Below are 20,673 nucleotides of genomic sequence, written 5' to 3'. Positions count from 1 at the left end.
ATGAACCGGCTTGGGCTGCTGGGGGTCCTCGGCGCGGTGCTGCTGGGCGTGAGTGGGGCTGGGGCTGGGACTGGGGCTGGGGCTGGGGCTGGGGCTGGGGCTGGGGCTGGGGCTGCTCCCTCCCTCCCTCCCTTCCTTCCTTCCTTCCTTCCTTCCTTCCTTCCCTCCCTTCCTTCCTTCCCTCCCTCCTTAGGGCCGAGCCCCGGCCGCAGCCGTCGGGCCTTCCGGGAAGGGGCACGGTCCGGCCGGTCTGGCCCGTCCCCTCGGCGCGGCCCGCCCCTGCGGGAGGCCCACGGTCGGGCCCGGGCCTGGGGAGGTAGCAGTGGAGGAGGAGGAGGAGGAGGAGGAAGCCCTGGCAGCGCTGCCGCCCTGCACCGCCCGGGTCCGGCGTCCCCCGGGACCCCCGCTGGCGCCCGGGAGCGCGGCCTGGACGAGAGCAGGCAGGGCGCAGGCAGGTCGCCGCCCGCGGGCCCCGGCGGGGTCTGCGCCAGCCCGGGGAGGGGGTGCGGGTGCCGCGGGCAGGGGCTGCAGCGTCGGGCACGGCCCAGGTCCTGGGCCGGGGTCCCCTCAGCCCGGGGTGCGGGGCCAGGCCTGCCTGCGCCCCTTTCACTTCCCCTTTCTGCTCGGTGTTGAGCGGGTATGACGGCAGGGCCCGTTCCCCTCTGCCAGCTCAGGTGTCCCCATCGGTGCCCCAGGGGCCCCGTGGGGGTCGGCAGTGCCCCTGGCCCTCCCTCACCTGCCAGCCCGCAACAATCTCGCTCCGGGGCTCTGCGGATCCCCCAGCCCACTCCCCGGGACGGCCAGGCTCGCCCCGTGCGAGGGTGTGGTGGGTGACCTGCACCCAGACTGGCCGGGGGCCTGATTCCCTGCGTCCTCTCCCCGCTTCCCCCTGCACACAGCCCCCTGATAGAAGGAGCAGGGAAGGGCCCTGGCTGACTTAGTGCGTGATACACTCACCTGGGGCTTTCCTGGCCCCCCAGGGCCGGTGCAGCAGCCTTGGGAGGGGGCTGGCAGTGCTCTGGGCACGGCACGCTCGGTTGACACTGCTCCCCCTGCGCAGGACGGCGGCACTGTTGGCAGAGGCACAGGGCAATGTGGGATCACTATCTGGTAGGAAATCTGGGGAAACATGAGGCCACCCTACCGCAATCGCTGCCATCGCAGTTCAAAGAGAGCACTGGTGGCATCAGGCAGCGCAGGCGGCTCTGCTGCGGTCTGTGGTTAGCACAGGCATGGGAAGAGCGGTGCAAGGAAGCCCTCACCTCGGGACGTGGGTTATCACACAGGTTAGCGCACACATCCTCACAGAAGCGAGGAAGTGCCAGAGCGCTGGGGAGCGGCATGAATTCCCAGGTCTTGTTTCTTCCAGTGCTGGGAGCCTGGTGACGCCGCAAGATGCTTTGATAAGCAGTACGAACACAAGGGCAGGTGCTGCAACCGGTGTCAGCCAGGTACAGAGACCCCTTCCCCTTACTGGGACCCCAAGGCCTGGCTGTGCCGGAACCCACTGCCTGGCCACAGCAGAGCAAGCCCAGTTCAGTGTGACTGAGCCTCTTCACCCCGTTGACAGCAGCACTGACAGCTTCATCTCCCTGTGTCACCTAAGTGCTAGAGCAACCATGAACCTTGTGGGTGCCCTGGGAGACCCCCTGGACCTCACTGAATCCTCCACAGCTCTTTTGGGACTCTGTGCTCCTGCAGCCACAGGACCCCATGGCATGGGCAGCTTGCGGGGAGAGTGCTGCCACTGGCACTACCAAGCCGTGATGGTATTTGCCAGCTCCCGCTGTCACTGCCAGATCGTTCCCCAGTCCTTGGAGTGCTGGAGGCAGTGAACGCCCCCGCACGCCGCTCTCCTGCCCCAGCAGCCCTCCCCACCTGGTCCCGTGCAGCGTGCGCAGCCACCGGCCGAGCTGGCCCCTGCAGCCCTGGCTGCCAGAGCGGCATCAGGCTGCCGAGCAGCTGCTACAGCAGCCCTGTCATCCACAGGCACCAGCGCTCCCCTGTCCTGCTGCCAGAGCTGCTGCCTGGAGAGGGGGAAAGCCCCCTCACCCCCTCCTCACCAGCCTCTATTGCAGGGCAAAAGCTGGTCTCCGAATGCAATGTCACAGAAGACTCTGTCTGCATCGGCTGTGAGAGCGGACACTATCAGCAGAGCTGGACCAAGGAGAGGCACTGTGCCCCCCACGATATCTGTGAAAACAGTAAGTGCTCCTCATGCCCACGAGCCCTGGCCTGCGGGGGCTGCAGGGGCTGGTGCCCCCCCAGGCTCACCCCCTGCTGCTGTCTCACCTTGCTCAGATGCTGGCCTCATCGTGAAGACGCAAGGCAACGCAACACACAACACGGTGTGCCAGTGCCAGGCCGGCACGCACTGCTCTGACACCAGCTGCCAGACCTGTGTGGAGAACCAGCCCTGCCAGCGCGGCTTCGGCTTTGTGGCAGGTGAGTCCGACCAGCTCCTCCCTCTCAGCCCTGGAAGCATTGACTTCGGGTCCTCCTGGAAAAGGGGGGCTCCCCCAGCAAGGTGCCCCTAGCAGGGCTTCAGGAAAGCCGTGCCTGCCGCTGTGCCTGGCAGCGTTGCCGCAGGGAGTGCTGCTCACCTCACCCCTGCAGCCCCTCACCTTCCACAGCCTGTACTGACCTTCCTGCAACCTCTGCTCTTCTCCAGCCAAGGCCGTGGCCCGGATATCATCCCCCTGCGAGCCCTGTGCAGAAGGCACCTTCTCCAATGTCACTTCTAAAACTGAGCCATGCCATCCCTGGACAAGGTATCGTCCCAGTGCTAACCACACCCTTCACCCATCCCCAGCTGTGCGCAGTCCCTGTGATAATGTCCTCTGCTGCCAGCCTCCTTAGGAACTGAGTGGCTGGGATGGTCTCTGGGCGACACAGCATCAGGCTGGCGGAGGGCAGAAGCGAGAGGAGCAGAGCTGTGAGAATGGTGGGGTCCAGGGCGGTGTGGCTGAGCACAAGGCAGACATCCAGGCACTTGTGACTGTCCCCCAGTGTGTGCACAGAGTGATGGCCCCTCCAGGGACGTCCACACTGTTGTCTGCACTGGAGAGCAAGGGGTGAGGGGCTACAGGGACCCCCCCATGCCCTGTCCCAGCTCTTCCTCCCAGCCTTGGCTGTAGTTGTCAGCTGAGACGCCAGCTCTTTCCCTGGGGAGTCTGGCTTTGAGGATGCCACGGGCTGGCAGGTCGTCCCTGTCTTTAGAAAGCTGCTTGAGGGTTAATTGCACTCCCTGGTAGAAACGTGAGCCTTATTTCCAGGCTGAATTAGTCTTGCTTCAGCTACCAGCCATTGGATTTCACTTTGCTTTTATCTGTGCCCAGAAATTACCTCCCCATGGAGCCACTTGTAGCCTGTCATCGAGTCATCTCTGAGCTGTTCTGCAATAGCTGCAGTGCCTGAGCCCCAGGGTCTCCCTGACCGGGCAGGTCTCAAATATCTGCTCCCTCATGTGACTTGTCCCCAGACTTGTCCTCTGACTTCAGCAGTTTTAGCAACTCCAGACCAGGACCTCGGGGTGGGGCCCTGCTATGTACCCGGTGTCACCGTCACACAGCACAGGCCCCAGCATCGCTGGGGCCCCTGGCCGCTCACCCCTCCAGAGCCCGGCAGGCTCGGTGCAGGACGCTTTCTCCCACAGCCTTGGGGGCTTTCCGTGTGCTCAGGCTGCTGCTGTGGTTACACGGTCTCGTTCTTCCCCGCAGCTGTGAGGAAAAGGGGCTGGTGGTGAAGGCAAAAGGGACGAACACCTCGGACGTGATCTGTGGTAAGTGCCTTGTGCCGCGGGCTGGTGCTCTGCCTCCCTCAGCACTTGGAGGAGCTGGCCTGGCCTGTGTTTTTGGGAGAGGAGGGTCTGACCACACTGCTGGTATGATGCCTTCCTGCTCCTCTCTGTCCCGGGAGGGATCCCTGGGGATGGCCTGGAGCAGAGGCAGCTCAGGGCACTCGGCGTCTCGGTGGGGGTGTCACACGGGTGCCTCACTGACCCCATCTCCCTCTGCAGAGTTGGGCAGGCGCTCCTCGCTGTCAGTGCTGATCCCCATCACAGCCGCCGTCATCACGTGCCTCGTGGGCATCTGCATCTACTGCCTGGTCCACACAGGTAAGGGGCTGGGACACGGGAAGCGATGCCTGGGCCAGAGGGGCCAAGGAGCTGAGCAGGGAGGATGGCGGCAGCTCTGCTGAGAGTGGGGCAGCCCTTCTGGGGACGCTGCCGGGGCACGGCTCCCCGTGCCTGTTGCCTTGCCAGGTCAGCGGGCTCTGTGCTCGGGAGCAGGTGTTTGCACTGCTGCAGCCCAAGCCGGGCCAGCTCTTGGAGGAAAGTGCTGGTGCCCTGTGGGTCCAGCCCAGCTCCCCTGCCCTGGAGTCCAGCCTGTCAGCAGCAGCAGGCACAACATAGAATCATAGAATCATAAGCTTGGAAAAGACCTCTGAGATCATCAAGTCCAACCATCAGCCTAACACCACCGTACCCACTAACCCATGTCCTGAAGTGCCACATCTAACATCTTTTAAACATCTCCAGGGATGGTGACTCCACCACTTCCCTGGGCAGCCTGTTCCAATGTTTGACCACCCTTTCAGTAAAGAAATTTTTCCTGATGTCCAATCTAAACCTCCCCTGCCTCAGCCTGAGGCCATTTCCTCTTGTCCTATCACTTCTTACTTGGGAGAAGAGACCAACATCACCTCACTACAACCTCCTTTCAGGTAGTTGTAGAGCGATAAGGTCTCCCCTCAGCTTCCTCTTCTCCACACTAAACAACCCCAGATCCCTCACCTGCTCCTCACCAGACCTGTGCTCCAGACCCTCCACCAGCTTCCTTGCCCTTCTCTGGACACGCTCCAGCACCTCAATGTCTTTCTTGCAGTGAGGGGCCCAAAACTGCACACAGCATTCGAGGTACAGGGGCACGATCACCTCCCTGCTCCTGCTGGCCACACCATTTCTGACACAGGCCAGGATGCTGTTGGCCTTCTTGCCCGCCCACACTGCCGGCTCATGTTCAGCCGGCTGCTGACCAGCACCCCCAGGGCCTTTCCTACTGGGCAGCTCTCCAGCCACTCTTCCCCAAGCCTGTAGCACTGCGCGGGGTTGTGTCCCAAGGGCAGCACCTGGCACTTGGCCTTGTTGAACCTCATGGCATTGACCTCAGCCCATCGATCCAGCCTGGCCAGATCCCTCTGCAGAGTCTTCCTGCCCTCGAGCAGATCAACACTCCCACCCAATTCAGTGTCATCTGCAAACTTGCTGAGCACTCGATCCCCTCATCCAGGTCATCAATAAAGATGTTAAACAAGAGCAGTCCCGATACTGAGCCCTGGGAGACATGAGCCACAGGACCTGCAGTGCAGCAGCACCAGCCCTGTCTCTGACGCCCAAGAGCGCGTGGCAGGGCAGGAGCACTCCCCCCCCTGACTGTTGCCTTCTCTGTCCCTCTTTCCACCCAGATTCCAGGCGACGGATGCAGAAGCAGGTGAGTCTGCCCAGAGCCCTCCTCCAGCAGTGGGTTGGGGTCCCTCCTGAGCACAACTGGGAATGAGCAAGGAGCAGCAGAGCAGGGGCTGTGGCTCTGCAGGGCAGCGTGGGTGGGGGCTGTCATAGGGCTGCCCGGCTGGGATGGGGCAAGGGCTGGGGCAACCCTGGGACACTGCTGACAAATGCTGAGACAGGAGGGACCCGCACAGGGTCAGGCCCTGCCCTGCATGGGAGCGTAGCAGGAGCCGGTGGAAAGATGCGGCCGCAGAGGTGGGGGATGTAGCTGCCTGTCCCTGACCCTTGCCCCTGTGCAGCCCGGGGCCAGGAAGCCTGGAGAGAACGAGGAGCCCCAGCAGCCCGTGGAGCTGGGGGAAAATGACGACTACCCCCCTGTGCAGAAGACCCTGCTTGGAGGCCAGCTCGTGGCCCAGGAGGACGGCAAGGAGAGCCGCATGTCGGAGCAGGAGAAGCTGTGAGGGCGCAAGGCGCTGCCTCCGGCGGGAGCACGGGCCGGGCGGGCACCGGCTCCTCCGTCCCCTCCAGCCGGGCAGGAAATCAGGACGGCGTGGCGCCGCGGCGGAGCGCGGCACGGCCACCCCATCCCCGCCGGGACACCGGGCGGTGCCGCTCCGGCCGCCCGCCCGGGGCTGCCTCGGCGGAGCGGAGCTCGGCGGCCTGCCCGGGGAGGCCGAGCGGGGCCGGTCCCGCCGCCCGGGAAGCAGAGCGGCTGCTCGGGGCCGAGCCCGGTCCCGCCGCCCACCCGGGGGCCGCGGCAGCGCCCAGCGGGGCCACTGCCCCAGGGCCCCCCGGAGCGGCCGGGCAGCTGCGGGCGCCGGGGCAGGGCGGCAGCGTCGGGCCGGGCACCGGGACCCCGCGTCGGGCCGGCGCTGCGGGCTCCGTGGGGACAATAAAGGCAGGACACGCTGTCCGGCGGTGCCCGCGCCCTCTTCTCTCTGCCGGGGGGAACACGGGAACCGGGGGCTGCAGCGGGGCCGGAGCCCCGGACACTGACGCGCGGCGGCCGGGAGATGGAGCTGCGGGACCGGCGCGGGGCTGCGCGGGGCGGCACCGGCACCGGCCCCGCCTCGCCGGAGCTCCGGGGCCTCCGCCGAGTGTGGGCGGCTCCGCCGGGGCTGCCCGGCGCGATCCCCCCGGGCACCGCGGCTCCGCGCCCGGAACGGGCGGACTCGGTTATCCTGCACCGCGCCGCTGACAGAAAGCTGCGGTTCAATTTCGTTGCTGTCTCCGTGTGCGGGAGCAGCGCGGCCCGCAGCCCCCGCCAGCCCCTCCCCGGGCCGCCCCGCCGCACGGGTGCCCACCAGCGCGCCTGGGCCCGGTGCTCCCGGCAGGGACTCTCTGGGGACGGGTGCTCCCGGGACAGACGCTCCCACCAGAGGGAGGGAAGAGCCGCCAGCAGCTGGGCTTGGTCCCTGCCCACACAGCCCCCCGCCCCAGCGCACCCCGAGCCGGGCCTTGCGCCCCCTGCAGCTGCAGTCAGCGTCCCCCGGGGCCGCTGGGCGATGTGGCAGCTCCCGCCCGCTGGCCCCGGCCTGCGAGGAGCGAGCACACGGGCTCCGGCCCGACACGGCCCCGCCGCCGTGCCCCGTCCTCGGCCCTGCACCGCGGGGACGGGGTGCGCAGGCAGCGCTGCCTGCAGCGGGCAGCCTCGGTGCGCCTCGTCCTGCCGGCCCGTCACCAGGCGCACCGGGTGGGTCCCGTCCCGTGGGCAGGGCAGCGCTGCGGGGTGCCGGGGGGCAGCAGTGGGGGTGCCGGGGGGCCCTGGCTCGCTGGCGGGGGGCTGGGCCGCAGCGGCACCGAGCCCGGCACGGGCCCCGGGTACCGAGAGAGCTGCAGCCCGTGACTCGCCACACCCGGACACACGCTGCGTGGCACAAGAAAGACCGTAAATCCCAGAACCAGGAGCAGCTGGAACGTGGAGTGACTTTTACTGTAAAGGCAGTGTCACATTATTTAAGGCTCCTCTTAAATCCTAATGTTAGGTTTAATAAGGAAGATAAAAGCACGTCAGCAGCTCTCCCTCTCAGGGCTCGGCGTACCTGGCAGTGCCAGGGGGATGGTCCCAGGGCTAGGCAGCGTCCCCTCAGTGCCAGCCCAGTGAACAGCCTGCCCTGGGACAGGCGTGCCCCCGAGTCCTGCTGGCCCTGCCAGTGGAGAGGGCTGGGCCACAAACACTGAGCCTTTGTCCCCAAATGGCCCACAAAGGGCTGTCTCCCCGCGGCAGCGGGCTGGCCCCTCTGGCTCCCTGCCTCCCCCAGTGCTGACCTCTCCCTGCCAGAACGCAGCGTGTTTAACGCCTGCTCCCGCATGTCAGACATGTGCCATCTCATTAGCGTGTCTGTCCCCCAAAGTGAGAAGGGAGAGCGCGTGAGACCTAATTGAATGTAACTAATTATTCACTCTGCAAATGCTCTGTTTAAATGGGATTGTGAGGGACAGAATTACTCATTCTGAAAAGGGGAAAGAGAGAAAGACAGAGAGAAAACAAATAGAGGCGGATGCTGGAGCTGCAGCTCCCTCTGTCCCCAGAATACCAATTACAGGATGAAGTGATTGTATAAATCTTTACCGAGTGAACGAACTGTACTAGTCACTTACTCCTGTCCTCTTATTATGAGGAAGCAATGAAAAATCATCCCGTTCTCCAGTCCAGTTAAGGGCTCCCAGTTGCTGTCTCGGACACTCTCCGCAGCTGGAGAGCTCGTCCCGGGGCGGAGGTCCTGCCGAGACACGGCCGAGCGCTTGGCAGGGATGCACAGCACTCCCGCACCCCTGGCCCCGGGGAGCAGCAGTGACTGCATGTGCCCCGGGGAGCTGCGGGCTCCTGCCCCAGCCGGAGCCGGGCAATGCCGTGCAGCACCCCAGGACACGGCGGGGGAGGCTCGGGCTGGTTGAGGGCCCCAGTGCTGCACGAACAACCGCTCACCCGGGGATGCTGCTGCCCTGCGCAGAGGCATCCCAGGCCTTGTGCCTGAAACTTTCCTGCTCTCCCCTGCGGTGGGTCCAGCCCTGCCAGGACCCCGGCCCCTCCCCGTGGCGCCTGCAGTGCTGAGCGACCTCCCCTGTTGCTCACCAAATGGGGGGAGCACGGTGCCTTCCAGCCGCTTCCCAGGGTTTCCCCCTCCCCAGCATCTCTGCTCCATAGGCTGCAGAAATGCGCTCATTAGCAGCGGGCTCCATTGCTCTTCCCTGCCACGCCGTTTACTCCCAGATCCCTCATGCGGCTTCCTCCAAACACCCATTTCTGTCCTCAGCAGCAGTGCGGGGTGGGCGAGGAGGGCCTGGCCGTGGGGAGCAGGGGAAGCTGATGGGCTCACCCCCACACCCTTCCTGGTGGTGGAGAGCACCCGCACCCTGGGGTCCTGCGGCACGAGCTGGTGGGGACCCAGCCAGTCCCAGCCTGCCTGCAAGCAACACCGTGACCCCCTCACTGCGAGGCACCCAGCACCCTGGGGGCTGGTCTACTGGGACGAGGGCCACCCAGTCGCCGGTTCTTGCTGCAGCCAGGAACAGAGACGCAGCAACCCCAGGGTGTCCCAGGGAGGGACTGTGCTACTACACGGGCACCCCAGGACCCTGCAGGTGCTGCAGCTCGGCCGGGGGGCAGTGAGAAGCTGCTGGAGGAGTTGTATGGTTGAGTCACCGTGGGGGAAACAGACTGGCAGCAAGTCAGCGAGGAGAGGGCAAAACCTCCAGCCTGTCCTGCCTCATATGGAACGGGGATGTGATTGTTGCCAGCAGCGAGTTTCATGCACTGGAGATGTGCGTGTGTGGGTGTGAGGGAGAGATATCATCATCATCATAACAAATGCAGCTGTGCAGCTCCATTCTGTGCTTATTGCCTTTCTTCTGTTTATCTGTAAATAATTGCGGGGACACAATAGACTTTTAAGACTGCCAAAGAGTTTGTCTCCCTCCAGCAACTGTACTGCCACAGTGCTGCCACCTTATCTGCTTGTAAAAAGATGAGGGTGGGAAAAATATTTACTGTCAGGGATATTTGTCATCTGCAAATTACCTCTGCTTACAATCCGCAGTGGGGATAGGACTGACAGTGGTGATCTGTATTGCGGGCACGTGAGTCGGGAGGTCTCCACGCTGCCCCGGACCCACCTGAGCCTACTCTCTGTTAGCTGGAAGGGCGGGCAGCAGTGTGCCGGCAAACTGGCCATGTGTGCAAAGCCGTGCCACGGGCTGCAATGGCAGGTTCCACATTAACGTAAGGAAAAACTTTCTCACTATGCAGGTGACAGAGCACTGGAACAGGCTGCCCAGGGAGGCTGTGGAGTCTCCTTCTCTAGAGACATTCAAAACCCGCCTGGACGTGCTCCTGTGTGACCTGCTCTAGGTGGTCCTGCTCTGGCAGGGGGGGTTGGACTAGATGATCTTTTGAGGTCCCTTCCAACCCCTGACATTCTGTGATTGTGTGATTCTGTGATGAGGGAAGCAGCAGCAGATGATGCTGAACTAGGTGCCCAGTGAGTAGCTTGACACAGAGGAGCACCGTGCCAGGACAGCTGGGACATTATGCTCAGAGATTTGCAACGTTGGCAGCACCTCCCCGAGCACACCCCTGCACTCCCATGCTGCGCAGACAGGGCACCATCCCCCCAGCACAGCAGCCCCGGGCACCAACCACCGTGAGAGCCCCAGGCCTCACCACTCTCCTGCAAAGGACAAAGGTGCTGTGCACCCCTGCCGCTCCTGCAGCACCTGACACCCCCACCAGCCCCACTCTGCCCGCTGTCACCAGCCCCACCAGCCTTGCTCACCATTTGGATTCCTCATAGCCTGTGGCCCAGAGGCCTCTGCACAGCACTTACCATTGCAGCATCCAAGAACTGATCTAATTGATGTGATACCAATTACTCAAGTATCACTAAATGCAGAATTAATGCATCTGTGTGTACAAACCTCCTAGACCCTAACCATGAAATTATAACTCTGACATGAAGGGCGCCCCAGCAGGAGCACCGGTTCTCAGCTGAGCCCCCACCCCTGCACTGCCGGGACACCTCCCTGATGGCGTGCAGAGCGCAGGACGCTGGCAGCACCCAGCTTGCTGCGCGGTGTGGGGGCCTGCAGCTCCCCGCAGGCCGGGCTGCAGACGCAGTGGGTCCTGCACAGCCGAGCCCACCCGGGCAGCATCAGCCACGTGAGCGCTGGCACGGCTTCTGCGGCCGGCGGGACAGCCGGCCGGGGACCTGCTGCTCTGCAGAGCAGTGCAAGAGCCATGTCTGAGCTGCTCAGCGCAGCCCACGCAGCTTGCAAAGCTCTTGGCTTGGGCATGGACTGGTGCTGGGAAAAGCCATTCATTGCATTTGAAATTTTACTGTGAAATTAAGCTATGCCTGGACACGCAGAGCTTGGCATAGGCAGCAGTTTGTATTTTGTAAATTGCTTTCTACAATCAATTAAAGAAAAGAGATGGCTGGTGGCTGAGCGGGGGGTGGCACAGAGGGTGGCTCCTCTTCGGGCTGGCTCCAGGTCCCTGTCATGCAGCCCAGAGGAGCAGTCCTGGCCCCCAGGGGAGCAGCCTTGTCACGGCGGCTGCTGCTCTCCGCCGGTGTGCTGCGAGGGGGAGGACGGCCCCATCGGGGGCTGCTCTGCTGCCCCTGTGCCACACTGGTTACCTGGTGAGGGGCTCGTGCCCTCCTGCTGCTGGGCACCCGCTCCCCTCTGCACCCCACTTGCAGCCATGGTCACTGCCACACGCTCCAGCCAGGGATGCATCAGCCACCGCCTGAGCCATGTCTCACTGCCGCTCCGCACACGCTCCTCGCCCCAGCGCAGGGGTCGGTGGGGCATGGCCCTGCCACGTTTTCCACGCAGCCGCTGGGTGAGGCCCCACCAGGCTCCCTGTGACACGGGACGTCGGGCAGAGCACGGGCTGGCCCCAGGTGTTGGCACCGCACCAGCCGCAGCAGCTCCTCGAGAGGAAGCCCTGCCCTCTCCCAGCCTCACCCCAGCTCCAGCACTGCCGTCCCCCGGCAGACTGCAGAGCTGGCAGCACGCTGTGGTCCCAGCACCGCGCCGGGACAGCGAAGCAGAGAGGTGCCACGTGAACTGGGGGATGCAGCGAGGCACAGCCAATGTGGTGAAGCTCTGGCACCATCTCCCACCACATTTGGGCAGCAAGCATGGTGAGCACGGCACGAGTGTTGGGCTGCTTGGATGGCCAAGGTCTCACCCTGGTTCTGGTTTGTTCAATGTTTTCATTAAGGACCTGGATGATGGAATAGAGAAAGTGCTTATTAAATTTGCAGATGACATGAAGCTGGGAGGGACTACAAGTATCTTGGAGGACAGGATTAGAATTCAAAATGATCTTGACAAATTGGAGAAATGGACTGGAAAAAATAGGATGAAATTCAACAGGGACAAGTGCAAGGCAGTACGCCGAGCTGGGAACAATCAGCTGTGCAAACACAGGCTGGGGATGGCAAGGCCGGCGGCGCGGAGCCCAGCCGGGCGTGAGACCGCGCAGGCGCTGGGGCGGGAATGGGGCAGGTGGGAGGCTCGCTGCCTGCTCAGGCTGGTTCCTTCAGGAGCAGGAGGAGCGGGGTCCTTCGGGAACAAGAGGCTCTGTGGAGAGGAACCTCCTCTGGCCTCGAGCACAGAGACCCTGTATCCTGCACACACTTGGAGTGGGGCTGAGCAAGGGTCCCCCCGGGCTACGCTGTCCCCCTGCCTTTGCCAGCTCAGAGCAAGGGCAGCTGCTGCCCTGTGTTGCCCCAGGGAGGTGCCTGGAAACCGGCCCCAAAAGCGGCCTGGAAACCAGCCCCAGAAGCTGCTCGGCCTTTACCGTGTCAGCCCCACTGTGGCAGAACCCCAGGCACCAGCGTGGCCCAGCACTGGGAGGCAAATCTCCCCATCAGCACCAAGAGCTTTGCTCTGAAGGTGCGTCCCACGCCTGGGGCTCAGCCAGGGGTCTGGCTGCAGCCCCCTGCCCCGCAGTGCACACCCCTGCAGCCCCAGCCATGCCCCGCAGTGGACGAGGCTGCCTGGCCGGGGCTGAGACCCCATGGAGCCCCTCCTGCTACCTTCCCTTCACTCCAGCAATTAGAGCTCCAGCCAGCACCCTCCCAGCCTGTGCAAACACCAAGACTCATTTAAATAAATTAAGAAGACATAATAAATCAAAGGGAAATGAGGGGCTGTGCCTGGGGGCAGGGAAGTCACTCGAGTTTAATTACGTTGGCAAGCCTCTTGCAACGGAAGCGCAGCGAGTCGACGAGTCCCACACGCGGCGAGCGCAGATGTGCGGGAGCGGGCACAGCTCCGCAGTGGGGCTGGCAGCACCACCCCGAAGCCTGCACCCAGCACAGCATCAGCACAGCACCGGCACAGCACCAGCTCTGCCGAGTCAGGAAAGCAAGGTGCCCGCTTGCAGAGATGGGTCCCGAGCACTGGCTGCTCGTGGGCCCCCAGCAGCAGGTGCCGGTGTGGGCAGGCTGCATCCCCGCAGTGCAGCGGAGCCCTGGCACGTGGCCACCGGCTGCTCCCGGTGAGCCGCTGGCAGCGCCCAGTCCCGCAGGGGACCTGCCGGGAGCCCACAGAGCCCTGCCTGCCCATGCCCCACCGGCCGCCCGGAGCCACCGAGCCCGGCTGAGACTCGGGGAGAAGCAGCAGTGCCGGCAGCATTCCTCTGCTGCCGTGCGAGATTTACAGCCCGTCCCCCGTTGTTTAAAGACTCTCGCTCATGGCTGCGGTGGGGACTCCAGAAAGAGCTTTGTGTAGAAGCAGCAAATTTATGAGACTGGCTCTGAATCCCCAGTCACATCAGGGGCCAATTCGTCTTCCCAGGGCTGAGGATGAAATTAAATTATTGTAAAATAAATCTGTAAAAATGATGAAAAGACCATCACCCAGCGGCAAGGGCGGGGTGGTGGGAACACACGCACAGCCGTGACGGATGGGGCTCACCGGGTGATAAAGCACCCAGGACCTGGTAGCTCAGGGATTTTTGCTGTAATCTCACTAAAGAGATGTTGTTTACAGGAAAAAGGGTATTTTGGGGAGGAAATTGCATTTCAAGGTTAAAGGAAAAAAATGGAGTGAGTCTTCCAGGGAGTCCGCTTACATGCAAGACGGCGGCAGACAGAGACATGCGTGGGTGCCGGAGAGCAGCCAGGCTGGGGACGGGCTGGAGGCAGCACCTTGCACACGCGCGTGCAGAAGGCCAGGGCTGAGCACGTGCCAGGCGGTGTGGCCCTGGCCTGCCAGAGCAGGGGACAGGCCCTGACACAGCTGATGCCAGGCTGCTGAGGCTCCTTGCCCGGTCTCACCGCCCAGCCCTGGTGCCACCAGGGGCTGCCCAGCCTCGCAGTGGTGGGAGCCCAGCATGGCTCGACGCCGGCAAAAGCTTCCTGTGAAATGCCCTGCAAGGAGAGCCCCGAGCAACCAGCACCCCCTGCATCTGATGCTTAGGGGGCAGGGGGGCACAGCTGAGCAAGTGTACTGCACGGGGATTTGCAGCTTCCCAGTTTCAGTCTCATCCTACAAGAAAGATGCTGTGATGTTTTCTTCCTGTGATGACTGGAAAAAATAATGACTTCATCTTACTCTGTGTTGGCTGGCCGTTTAACAATGGGCCATTAGTGCGGCTCAGCATGGGGATGGGATTTATTTAGGACACATGGTTGCAAAGACAACCCAGCACCAGGTGCTTAATAGTGTTTCAGAGGTATCAGAGTGTTGCAGTGCTCAGAAAATGCAGCTGTAGAGAGTTCAGAGACTTTATTCTTCACTTCTGTGAAATCCCACAATACCAGTTGAGATTTCTCAGCTCTGCCCTAAGCATAAAAGCAGCATGGAGAAAGCAGCAGCTTTGCAGGGCCAAGGTGCCAGCCAGCTTCCAGCCCCAGTGCATCCCGTCTGCCCCAGCACCGGTGGGACTGGCTCAGCCCAGCACCCAGCACACCCATGTCCTCGCCCCAGCCCAGGGCTGCTCACAGGGCCTGTGAAACCCAGGGGCTCCCCTCTGCCCCCAGCAGATGCCCTCTGAGCATGGTGCAGAGGAGGGAAATGTTCCCCGGCCCCGGGAAAGCCCTGTGTCCCCAGGCAGGGCTAGGTGCTGGCAAGAGCCTCACACCCAGGGCTTGTGCCATGGCCCTGGGCATCCCCGGGGCACCAGCAGGCTCTGCCTGAGCCTTCCTGGTGCTTTGACAGCCTGGGCAGGCACTGTCACCCACCAAGAGCTTACTCGCTCCTGCAAATGCCATGGGACAGCCCTGGCTCCAGCCCCTGCCCTGCCACCAGCACCAGGACAGCTCAGTGAGCACCAACATGTCCCTGCCCACCGATGGGCACAGAGCTCCCAAGAGCAGGGGTGGGATGCTGGGCAAGCCCCCCTCGTGCCCACTCGTCCTGCCTGGCGAGTGCTCACCACAAAGCCCTGGCGAGGCCAGCTGGCAAGGCTGTTGGGAAGGGGTCTGCCGGCACCTGGGGCCTCTGCGGCTCAGCGAGAGGTGCTGTGTTTGCAGCAGCCACAACAACCAGCCCCTTCCCCAGACAGGATGGAGAGTCAAGGGCAAGCACTGCAGGGGCCCTGGGGGGTCCGGCCCTGCTGGCATCGAGCAAGCGGAGCTGCAGCCTGGCAGGAGCAGACTCACCAGCGCAGGTACGGCAGCTGCGGCACATGGCATCAACACCGCAAACGTGCAGGCAGCTGCAGGGAGCTGGTGGTCTGGCACCCACAGCAGTCCTCAGCAGTGGTGCAGACCCATCACATCCCAGGGCCAGACCATGCCTGTGCCGTCCCTGCCTGCCCACTCTGCCGAGCACCCTTCGCCTCCCTGGAGGAGCAGGCTGGGCTTCCTCCCACCACCCCACCCCAGGCTCCCCTTTCTGCCTCTTATCACCTGGCAGGGACATGGTGAGCGCTGCCCTAAATCAGCCCCATGTGCACCTGATGGCCTGGATTGCACCCACTCGGGGCACAAGTGAGCTCCAGCCATCTGCCCCCGCTGCTTGCATGGTCCCCCAGTGCATCCCAGTGTGTCCCAGTGCATCCCGTGTCTTGCCTGGGGGTCCCATGGCTGTGCGGCTCCTGGCCTTCCCCAGCCTCCGTGGCTGATGGAGCCAGGGAAAGGCACTTCGCTGGACCCAGCCGCCTGTGCGGCCCTTGCCTGCAGCCCTGCCAGCGAGCGGGGCTGTGCCGCACGTGCTGCAGCGCAGCGAGGCCGGGGGCAGGAGCTGGCGGCTGTCCCGCACAGGCGGCAAGGCAGCAGTGTGCCGAGGTGGAAGTAAAGAGTTACTGAGCAAGCAGACGCTCAATAATTCATGGTCACTGAACTGCAACAGGAACAACGACAAATAATAATAGAGGAAAATGGGGAAAAACCTGAAATCGTTAGGCCAATGGTTCAAGCATGAAGAGAGCGTGCCAAGGGAGCGGGGCCGCTGTCACGCCATGCATGGATGGAGGGGTCAGTGCCAGCTGCACTGCAACGCTGCTCTGCCCCTGGCTGGCACCCCTGCCCAAGGTACCCCGATGGGGCTGTTGCCCCACAGGGGCTGTTCCGGGGCAAGTGCCCAGCCTGGGGGATGCCAAGCAGCACCATGTGCCGGCCCTCCGTGCTCTCCAAGCCTGGTCGGCATGCAGGGAGCTTGTTCACGTCTCCAAGAGGCAGGGAAGGCAGATCTGCTCTCCCTAATTATAATTAGCGATGCTTACCACGGGAGTTTGCAAACATGGTTTAATTAGAGCAGCCGGGCTCCCTCCACATGCTGCATACTCCCCGGGGTCAAGGACAGAGCAGAACGAGTAAAGCAGGAGTGGGGGGATGCTTGGCAGAGTTTGGCTGCTGGGCCCGCACAAGAGTTGCTCACAGCTGGGGACCAGAGAGCTGGCAGGGCTTGGCTTGGCTCGGCTTTGCTGGCAGGGATCGCCCCGTGCCGCTGCACAGACCCTCTCCCAAGGACCCAGCACCACCAGGGCTGCACTCTGCTCCGGGGTACAGGGAGGACACCCGTGCACACCGGCTCAGCCAGAGGCCAGCAGATACTGAGCTGGGAAATTTAATTTACAGCTACAAGAAAGGGCTGTGGAGTCTCTAGATGCACAAGCCTGCTTCTTCTGTCAAGAAGAAAAATAGGAAAGGGGCGTAGGGAATTAGACAAAAGCCACAAAGCAGAGAGGGAGGGTTTGGGGGAGTCAGGGAGAGCAGGCAGCAGCCGATGGCAGCCCTAGCACAGGCACGGCTGATGCTGCAGCCGGGGCAGGGCAGAGCCCCATGGTGGAGGGCTCAGCTGTGCCTCTCTCCAGCTGGATCTTCCAGCAGCCCCTGCCCTCCCAGAGCCACCGCTGTGCAGCCTGCGCTGGGGGCTCCTCGGCTGCTCCCCTCCCTCCTGCCCCAGCCCTGCGCTGCTGCCACAGGAAGCCTCTGCTCTGCCATGAGCTGCCGGGGCTCTCCCCGGCTCTGCAGCCAGCAGGCAGCCAGCGTTCATGGCTGTCCCCCCACCTGTCCCCCCACGAGGGCTGCAGGACATCTGTCTGCGCTGCCCCAGCCTCACTCTGGGAAGATGGGGTTGGGGTTGTGACTTGCACCTGCTGAGGCTGAGGTGCTGTGTGTTGCGGTGCTACCGAGCACGGCGCAGGTCATGCAGGTCCCTCTCGCTGGGAGCACGGCTGCAGGCTGGCCCCATCCCACTGCTGCCCGGGCAATGCCACTGTCTGCAGCATCCTTTGGGCTCATCTGAGATGGGCCAGGATGGCACCCTGGCTTGTCCTTGCATCCTGGCCATGGCCCATGGCTGGTGACCACGGCCCATGGCTGGTGGCCACATTCCCCCCCGGTGCCCAAAGCCCTGCAGAGCTGGGACCAGGACTGTGGGAGATGCCAGTGAGTACCAGGAGGAGATGGGGCTGAGTGATAGCAAGGCCCTGGCAGGCTGTGTCTCCGGGTGCAGCCAAATCGACCACTGCCCAGGTTGTCCCTTGACTGACGAGGTTACCTGGAGGGATGAATTTTGGCAACATGAGTGAGAGCATCTCGAGTTCAAGGACAGACAGCTGTGGAGGCCTGGCAGAGCGTCCATGCAGGTCAAGCCATGGGTAGGACGCCTGCAGTTGCTGTGTGGAGAGCAGCGACCTGGCCAGAGCTCCCTGCAGGTCCCAGGCACCACACGGGGAACCTGGATGACTAATTGCCATTGTCACCAAGCCTAATTAGGAGGCTGGCCACAGCTAGCTGGAAACTGTAGGTGTTAATTCTTTCTGGCAGGAGCAGTGCCCCATCCAGAGGGGCTCCTGCAGCCCAGCCTGCCCAGAGCAGCTCCTCTCCCCTGCTGCCCACAGGGGCCCTGCCTGCCCCGGTGCTGCGCCCCCCCACCCCACCCCTCCTGCCCCGCACGCCCGGCTGTTCTCCACCAGCACAGTGCACCCTGCCTGGGTGCTGCCTGGCCAGTCCCCCCTACATGGCTCTGGGCCCTGTGTGGTGGGCGGGCACGGCGAGGCTGTTGGCAGGGAGAGCCTGGGTGGGTGCCTGGGTCCTGCTCCTCCGGGGGGGCCGGGCGGACGCGGGTGCCTCCACACGCGGTGCATGTCCTGCGCTGCGCCTGCGAGGCCGTGCGGCAGAGAGAGGGAGCTGAGTGCAGTGTCTGGGTGACAGGTTTACAAATCACCATTGCTGCGTGAAGAGGGAGCTTGGCTGCCTCGGCGTTCATCCCCACACTAATTACTGCCTCCCCGAGGAACCCGATCCATCTCGCTGTAATTGACAAAAGGCAATTAAAAAGCAGTTGTGAATAAAGGGGGACATCTCTGGAGGGTCTGGCAGGAGAGATTTAGGTGCTTTGCTCCCTGGTGCCTTGGACAAGTTCCAGTGGCACGGCTGGGCAGCGATGCTCAGGGTGGCCATGCCCCCTCCTGCCCTGCTCCCCACTCAGCCCCAAGGCACGGGCACTCTGCCCGGCACCCAGCCCATCCCTCCGCTCGCCCACATCTCCTCCTGCCCTGCCAGCTGCAGGACCGGACACTTACCCCATGCCTGATCACCAGACAGACCCAGAGACCCGTCCGGCCACGTGGTCTCCAGCCACCTTCCTTGGGCAGGGACCGGGGCAGGAGCAGCAGGGCCCTGCACCCACGTGGGGCCAGAGCCAGCATCCAGCACAGAGCCCATCCCAGGGGCTAGGCTCCAGCCTGCGCTAGGATAAGACCCCAGAGCTGGGAAAGCTCCACCATCTTCCCCTGCTGAGAGCTGTGGGGGACAGAGGGAACACAGGGAGAGGGGTGTAGAGCCGCGCTGGGAGCAGTGCTGTGCCTGCCATGGGAGTGCCATGGCCCCGCTGCCGGCACTGCCACAGAGCAAGGCCTTGCGGGACACAAAGGACAATCAGCGGTGAGTGGCACGGAGCTGGGCGTGAAGAGCAGCTGATTGAGGAAGAGACACGTCAGATGCCTCTTGTGCAAAGCAATCTCCTGATTGTGGAGAGCAGCAGGCGCGGGTGCTGCCAGCTCACCTGCAGGGACGCAGCCGTGCCTGCAGAGGTGGAGGGAAGGGCAGCGTGAGGGCAGGAGAGACTCAGGACAGCGTGTGCCCTGCACAGCATGTGCCCTGTGCCCTGCACGGCGTGTGCCTCGTACACCTGCGTGTCAGTGCCCTATGTCCCTGCAGGCTTCTCTCTCCTGATGGCCAGCAGCTCCGGCCTCGCAGGAACAGACCGCTTGGGAACCACATGCCAGGCAGCCCCGTGGGGAGGAGAGGTCAGGGGCACCTGGCCACAGTCTCCGGCCGAGGGAGCAGAGCCTGTCGGCAGGGCAAGCCGTGCCTGCCCTGAGCGGTGCGAGTCGCTGGTGCTGCTGAGGAGCCAGCCCCGAGGCATGGCGGAGGACAGAGCTGCCCTTCCCGCTGCTGCTCGCTCGGGGCTGGGGATGGTGAGAGCGGCCCAGAGAGAGGCGAAACCGCCCCGGGCAGAGCTGCAGCTCGAAAGCCCCGGCACGCATGGCTCGGGCAGCCCTGGCCCCTCCGCTCACCCTCTGTGCCTGCACTGGCACCAGCCGCACGTGGCTCCTGCCGAGGGGAACCCGCCTGTCCACGGCCCCGTGGTGGGTCCACGGCTGCCCTGTCCCAGGGAGGGGGCTGCCATGGGGCACGTGGGCCTGGCCGGGCCGCCCCACGCTCCAGCGGTGGCAGATGGCAGGGTGTGCTGATGCTGGGATGTTCTTTGCCATCTGTTGGGTCTAATTGACTTCCTGCAGAAGTTCTTAAAAAAAATTAAACCAGTTGCAAGAACAAAATTGTTAATTAAAAGGCCTTTTGATTAGATAGACAAATATTTACCAATTATGACTGACCCCGTCCACTCTATTTTTTGTCTGCAAACTCCACAATCAGCAGTTATCTCAGCAATTACATCTGTGCAGACGATTCCCTGCGTAATCCCTCCCTTGTGGGTATCCCTGCAGTGGCGGGCAGGCCACCAGGAGGAGGGAGCGCGGTGCTGTCGAGCAGACGGGGAGCCAACAGGAGGGATGAGCCGCCCAGCTGTGACCCGGGAACAGCCATGGCTATGTGCCAGCCCGACCCACGACCCTGCCGCTGCTGCATGGGTGTGCTCCTGCTGGTGCGGCACGGGTGTGCTCCTGCCCCGCTGCAGATGGCTCCACACTCCATCTGCGGTGGCTTCTGGCGTTGGTGTCCTCCCCTGGGTCTGGCGCTGGTCCCCAGGCAAGCAAATTAGGCTCATGCTGCACCGTGTGCCAAGAGGATGTGGCTCCCAGCCGAAAAGCTGTCTGTGCTTTCAGGGGAGGCTGAGCACATGGCAGGGCTTCCCGCTGGCCCCAGCAGTTGGTGCCCAGCCTCAGGGCAGGAGCTCTGCTTCCCATGGCCAGCCCTCCATGGCCCTCTCTCACGCGTGGGCAGTGGGTGCCAAGGGCCGTGCTGGCCACCCAGGACCCTGCTGCTGTGCCCGTCCCCACTCCCAGCCCGCTGGAGCAGCAAATGCCCCTTCCCCCCACATCCCACCAGCTCCCTGCGGCCAGAGGCCGCAGGACCAGGAGCCTGTGGCCGTCCTCACATCTGCCCACCTCGTGCCAACGGGTCCTCGACTGGAGCGACTGCGGTCTCTGGCATGTTGGTGTCCCCCCACAGAGCAGACCCCTGCAGCCACACGATGCCGAGGGGTGCGCTGGGAAGGAGTCACGGGGTGCAGCA

General features: G+C 63.5%; 1 protein-coding gene across 2 annotated transcripts; it reads left to right on the top strand.

Moving 5' to 3' along the window:
* On the top strand, nucleotides 1–5,970 carry CD40 (CD40 molecule). 2 transcript variants are annotated; one of them, XM_086481253.1, is made up of 9 exons: nucleotides 1–48; nucleotides 1,370–1,451; nucleotides 2,079–2,204; nucleotides 2,302–2,445; nucleotides 2,672–2,771; nucleotides 3,720–3,781; nucleotides 4,019–4,117; nucleotides 5,467–5,492; nucleotides 5,809–5,970. In XM_086481253.1, exons 1-9 carry the CDS (start codon nucleotides 1–3, stop codon nucleotides 5,968–5,970), a joined length of 849 nt encoding a protein of 282 aa, XP_086337379.1. The 2 variants fall into 2 exon arrangements, with proteins under 2 accessions (XP_086337379.1, XP_086337380.1); XM_086481254.1 differs by having other exon boundaries at nucleotides 5,467–5,500; nucleotides 5,820–5,970.
* Nucleotides 5,971–20,673: the final 14,703 nt, after the last annotated feature.

Source organism: Leptosomus discolor, unplaced genomic scaffold, assembly GCF_034619465.1.
Source record: "Leptosomus discolor isolate bLepDis1 unplaced genomic scaffold, bLepDis1.hap2 HAP2_SCAFFOLD_93, whole genome shotgun sequence".
Classification (NCBI taxonomy): domain Eukaryota; kingdom Metazoa; phylum Chordata; class Aves; order Leptosomiformes; family Leptosomidae; genus Leptosomus; species Leptosomus discolor.
This window is presented reverse-complemented; position numbering and strand designations above follow the sequence as displayed.

Coding starts and splice junctions, on each gene's coding strand:
- CD40 (XM_086481253.1), top strand. CDS start 1: ATGAACCGGCTTGGGCTGCTGGGGGTCCTCGGCGCGGTGCTGCTGGGC. Junction 49..1,369: donor TCGGCGCGGTGCTGCTGGGC/GTGAGTGGGGCT, acceptor TGTTTCTTCCAG/TGCTGGGAGCCTGGTGACGC. Junction 3,782..4,018: donor CACCTCGGACGTGATCTGTG/GTAAGTGCCTTG, acceptor CTCCCTCTGCAG/AGTTGGGCAGGCGCTCCTCG.